Source organism: Aplysia californica, unplaced genomic scaffold (assembly GCF_000002075.1).
Source record: "Aplysia californica isolate F4 #8 unplaced genomic scaffold, AplCal3.0 scaffold00081, whole genome shotgun sequence".
Taxonomy (NCBI): Eukaryota; Metazoa; Mollusca; class Gastropoda; order Aplysiida; family Aplysiidae; genus Aplysia; species Aplysia californica.
Window position 1 is genome coordinate 514,991 of NW_004797351.1, and position 6,370 is coordinate 521,360.

Here is a 6,370-nt window from a genome sequence, read left to right on the forward strand (position 1 = left end):
TACAGGAACTCACCTGATGGACTCTCTCCGCCATCTCATCCGCATCCCCCACCTCTCTCCCTTTCTCTCTCCATTCCCTTCTCTCTCCCCACCCCTCTCTCTCTCTCTCTCTTTCTCTCTCTCGAGCGCAAACACACACACACACACACACACAAACATATAAACACACACACAACCATACAAACACACACAAACATACAAACACACAAACACAAAAAACAAACACACACAAACATACAAACACACACACACATACACACAAACACACACAGACAAATTATACACACACAGGCACCCACCTGATGGACTCTGTCCGCCATCTCCTCGGCCTCTCTCCCAGACATGGTGGCCTCCGCAGCCTTCAAAGCCTCCCGGCTCCTGCCCTCGGCTCGGCGAGACTCCTGCAGGCTCTCCTGTACATCTCCTAGCTCCTCCTGGCGGGAGATACAAGATCATCATCATCATCATCATCATTATCATCATCATCTTCTCCTCCTTCTTCTCATCATCATCATCATTATCATCACCACCACCACCATCACCATCATCCTCCTCCTCCTCCTTCTCATCATCATCATCATCATCATCATCATCATCATCATCATCATCATCATCATCATCATTGAAGCCTAATGAATTACGTGGTGAGATATTTACTGTACATTATTTTGCACACCCCTGCATTTTATGTCAATCTAAAAAGGTTAGCAGGAAGCTCCTCCGAAAAATGACGTAAGTAACTGCAAACTACACACACCGGTGGTTTCAGTGTACTCGAATCCCGAGTAAGAAAGTTTCTTTTTCTATCAAGCATCTTCATCTGTATACTGTTGTATCCACTCAGTCTTAGTTTTAATGAAGGTAATGCTGGGCGGCTAGGTTCCCAATTATTGAAAGCTAGGAGGAATCGTAGGAATCGACTCCGAACCCAATTACTTACTTTCTAATGTTGTGATTTTTTCCCGGTGGTTACCGGGTTGGCTCTGAACATCTTCAAGGTTTAGGATAACCTTGATTTCGGAACACTACGAAGCACCAACTTCTATTTTTCACAAAGAAATTCTTTTTCAAAAAGATTTTAATGATCAAAGTAACTGTAGAGGTTTTATGGCGCTCGCAACTGCATAAGGTATAAACTCAGCCCCGTTTGGCCCTGAAAGGAAAAGTCTGACTCGTCCGTCCCTTAGTCTAAATTATTTAAAATGTGTTGATCGGGGCGTAAAGGGCTTATGATAAAAAACAAACAAAAAAACCCAAACAAAAAAACCCAAACAAAACCAAAACCAAAACACCCACAGAACCCAGGAATTGAGAACAAACAAAACACCTCTAACAGCACGAAAGGATTACGGCAAAGTTCCTCGGAGGAAAAATCTTAAACTACAAGTAGATTACAGTCTCATGTCCTTGCCATCTGAAGCTTCCTAACACAACTTTGACTATCACTCTGTTGGCCGTCCGGTTCACTGTAATTTACCATCTCAGTCCCCCGGAGGGAGCAGATGGAGGAGGTAGCGTGCTCTAAAACGCTATCATTTACATATGTCCGTCTCCGCTGCTTGTCAAGTACCCATTGGCAGCTGTGAAAATAGCGGAAATTACAGCGGAGTATCATTCCCCGAGACGCAAGTCTTTTATTATGGCGGATCTGACATATTAACCAGTCACTAGGACTCCGACAAAACATGACTAGAGACCGATACTATCAGGTTTCTTATCCCACAGAATCGGTTGATGAATACGTACAAACATGATAGGGCTTAGAAAAGCTCCGCATGGCCGAGGAAAAACCCCCCCAAGCAAACAAACAAAAACAAAACGGCCAAAAACGAACTTTCCCCGACGTACGTTTGCAAGTGAAATGACGACACAAGACACCAGAATGATGTTTGATAGCCTGTTAAGGAATAGTCTAGGACCGAGTCCCTTGAGATTCAACCCACGCCACGATTAAAAACCACCTAAAAACTGCTACAGTTTGAACTCGGGGACATAGATAAGACTAGACATTATGTAAATACGTCTGGCAGAAATCCAGTTGACAGAGACAGATAGACAAATTAATGCATCATAGGGGAAGAACTTAAGAGTAGTTTGGTGTTGGTTCAAAGACAGTCTCTGTGTGGTCTCCTATTCCCTGGAGCGGGCCAGGAGAGAAATAATCACTTTTGAATGTGGGAATATAATATAATACAAACAAATAAAAAGAAAAAAAAGTAAAGTTTAAGCATCTGCCAAAAAAACCCATATATGAAATATTTATATAACATTCGTGACCTAAACGTTTGTCTATAAAAATAACCATGATATATCATAATGATAACTATAATAACAATAAGAACAAAATTAGCAGCGCACGGAATAGTTTGGCCATAGTTCTGCTGTGCAAGAGAGGGCTTCTATCAGTCACACGATGCTCTATTTGAGAACCCCTTGATTATTATACATCAAGCAAAACCCCACACAAACAAGCACAGAAAAGAAAGGCAAAAGTGTGAGGCGAAAACAAAGAGACAGAGTTTACGAAGAGATTGGAATTTCAACTTTGAAAGGACCCTTTACGTGCCATTAGAAAATAAAAAAAAGTTTCTGCCGCTGTCAGAATGAAACCAATACGTGCTGACTGAACGCGCTGTGTTTTGACGTTCATTGGCTGTGCGTAGGAGTACATTTCAAATAAATGACTACGTCATCCTTCATATTATACAATATGTTGATACGTATACACATTTAAAAGAACTAATTTGTTCGGTCAGTTGGTGAGAATGTGCTACCCCCCCCCCACAAAAAAAGAAAAAAAGTATTTAAAAAAAGAAAAATCAACCATTTGGCACAACACAAGAGAATCAGGCTGTAACGTACTGCAAGGCCTGTGTTAGATTACGAAAACCTTGGCTAGATGGCGTCAAAAAGATCCTAAAACAGATTAACATAATTATTCAGGTATTTAAAACTTATAGTGCGGTCAAAAATTCGTGGCGCAACTAGAAAGTTCCTTAATAAATACTAATTTAAAATCTTACTAGATCTAGGTGTTTTCTACTGATTTTAAAAGGTTCACAGCTGCGGCAATATTGCTTTTAATAGAAATTCCGTCACGTTTTTCTAATCGCAATATTATCTTTATTGAACGCGTATTCTGAGAACTTTTAGTGCAAAAAAGTGTAAACTATAAAATTGATTTCTTGTAACTAGTTTTACCACTAAAAAGTGTCATTGTTCAGCTGTGACGTAGGCCATATGCGTATACAAAATGTGTGTGAGAATCGGGAAGTGCTGTGAACAACTGTATTTTCCGCGTGAAAGTGAAAGAGACTTGTAGTATTTTCTTTATAAATTTAGGAAGAAAAGTTTTTTAATCTAGCCTCAATCGTTGTGGAAAAATATGATTAGGTTAAGACAAATTGATACAAATAGCTGTGTCAAGTATGGGCGACATCGATTCACTCGTTAAAGAGGTATTTCAGGACAAGTTGTGCCACGAATTTTTGACCGCACTATAAAGTCACGCACGTAACCTTCGACAGGAAAATAATAACTTCGACCCCCCCCCCTCGACACGTCACGATACGTGAAGAAGCTAAGAGCTAAATAAAGAGATGAGAACGCATGGACCGGGTGAGGTGAAGACCTACTTTAAACTCACTCACGTCACGCTCAGCCCTGCCCAGCCTTGTGTCAAACATGGATGTGCACTACATCTCCTCTCAGTAATTTCCCCGTCGGGCGGAGATTGAGCGGAGAGTTCTTTTCATACATGCTCGGGCAGAGGCCAAGATCAGTCGATTTTTCTAATTGACAGCTCAAATCAAAACAATAAATGTCGCATCTGGTTTAGTTTTAATTTTAGAAAGCGTTTTACGGCACAAGCAACACAACTGGATTATACATGTGCCCAAGACTATAGGTGTTGTACAAGAGTACATCCAAAGGAAAAAAAAAGGTGAGATAAAGAGGATAGATGTTTAATGGAAAAGAAGGAACAAACCCCATCAGAGCACCCGCCAACCACCCACAGATATCTGGACAGTACAATGAGTTGAGCTTAGTTTGTTAGCCAGCTCCATCTGTTTTATTCTATATTTACTCGTAGGATGTGGTTTGAGCTTTAAAAAATCATTTTCTTTTTTAGTTCTCCGGAGGCCGGTAGGTTATTCATCGGCATAATCAACAAACGTGTCCTTTGTTTTCTGAATACAACAATTTGTTAATATCAATAACAGTACTATCTTCATCTGCTGCATTGAACCACGAGGAGAGCAACTATCTTTCCTGTCTCTTTGCGGAATCTTCATTTTTTGCGTCAACGATACATTCCGAAATGAGGACATTATTCTCTGATATGGTGAGATTGGGATTAGTATTTAGGAAGCGCCAGTCCTCAATAGTACAGTGTACAGTGGGCGCTACGATACGTGACTCCCATTGAAAGTGCATCGACAAGACGACGGCAAAATAGTGCGCCGAGAAAGCAAGATTTGTTAAAATAAAGCGTAGGGCATCGACAGGATAACCTTCATTAGATGTAGGGGAAAGTAAAAGATAAACATGCAGAAACAATAGGTGAAGAGAAAAGAAATAAGGGTTACAAGAGGCGCCACGCAAACACCCACACTTAGAGTGGTCGCCATGGTTACTTTTTTAAAAATAAGGGTTGACGCCCTACCGTTCACGTTCACACAATTACTGCGTTATTTCAACGACAAGAATCACACTGGGAGAAATGGATTGGGGGGGGGGGTGTTGGAGCGTGGGTCTTAGTCTTTTTATAGAAGTCATATCGACCTTTCAACGACTGCAAGCCACGAACAAGAACAGAACTCAACTTATTTTGAGGGGGCGTCGGCGGTTGGCCTTGTGGTTGGGCTTCCTGGTCCGTGGTCGTGAGACTGCTGGTTCGGGGGTTCGAGCCTCAGCTCGGTTCGACGTTGTGTGCTTAGAAAAAAACACTTTACACGAAATTCCCGTTTGGCTCGGTCCTTTCGGAGATGGACGTATAACTCAGAGGGCTTGCCTCTTCAATAACTCAACAGTGTTGATAGGGACGTCAAACCTTTCCCATTTCATTTCATGCTATTTGGTTTACGAAGAACAGGCGTATTCCAGACGGAAGAGAAGTTATGGCATATGAGTAGCGCCACACGGGCGGGGGAGTTGCGCAACCTTGTATGAGCGCGTTAGTGGACAACGCATAGTACCCTAAAAAGTTTTGTTGAGTTTGGTTTCGGGGGGGGGGGGGGTGACAACCTTTCACGCTGAGATATTCGGATCTCTCGGTAATTATTCGTTTTAATAAACGTATCACGGCAGTGGTAACACAATAAGGTGATATAAGTGCCGAAGATTAGAGGCGTCACACGAGAACAAGTAACACAAAAAGAAGGAGATGGAGAGATAAGGACGATGGAAGTTTGACAGGATAGAAGGAGAAAACCACACCACAGCACCCGCACACCACCCACTCATGCTGATTGTTTTATTAGTCTAAGCCTTAAGGAACAATATCACGCTACGGCAGCCACCACGCACCGCCAAGAAGAAGACAATCGCTATAAAGAATAAATCGATACCCCTAACACTGCTTTACATTACAACTGCTTCTCTTTAATCTTTGATTTTGCATACTTTTAGCTTCCTATCAGACACAAAACGGCCATTCCTAAGTCTGTTTCGTAAGTCTATATTCATCTTTAACTTCACAGCTTCTTCGTTTCTTTCTTTCAATTAAGAGTTTTACGGTTTTAGTTTTAGTAAGACTTAGTGTTTTACAGCAATAAGTCTTAATTTCAATTTTAGTCAACGTTGTACAGCAATTAGGTTTAGTTGTCATTTTAGTAAAAGTTTTGAGGCAACTGCAACACAAAAGTGTTACATAAGATTAAAAGCGTTACTTAAGAGAAAAGAAAGAGGGAGAGATAAGGTCGACAGATGTTTCGTTGGAAAGAACGAGCAAACCACACTAGATTACCCGCCAAGCACCTACATGGCACTAGCAACACAAATAGCTCAAAATATAAGAGTCGCAGATTAAAGCTGCTACTAGAGATTCACATAAAAAGAAAAGAAAGACTAAGTGTAAGGAAAATAGATGACTCATAGGAAAGAAGGAGAAAACCACACCAGAGCACCGGCCAACCAATCAGAGCACCGGTCAACAACACCACATCACCGGCCAACCATACCAAAGCACCCGCCAACCACACCAGAGCACCGGCCAACCACACCAGAGCACCGGCCAACCACACACTGAGATTCTCCAGACAACGGCATGGCGGGGCAGGGAGCCAGACAAATGACGTAGACAAAATGACGAAATCACACACACACATACAAACACACGCACACACACACACACACACACAAACACATG

The 6,370-nt window shown here is 41.8% G+C and overlaps 1 protein-coding gene across 1 annotated transcript in view; it reads right to left on the minus strand.

Moving 5' to 3' along the window:
- Positions 1 to 6,370, minus strand: part of LOC101862712 (leucine-rich repeat and coiled-coil domain-containing protein 1) — a gene marked incomplete at its 5' end in the record, with an annotated part of 174,948 nt that overhangs the window by 141,926 nt on the left and 26,652 nt on the right. Inside the window, 1 exon segment of the mRNA XM_005094432.3 lies at positions 300 to 434. Coding sequence (XP_005094489.3) covers positions 300 to 434 — 135 coding nt within the window.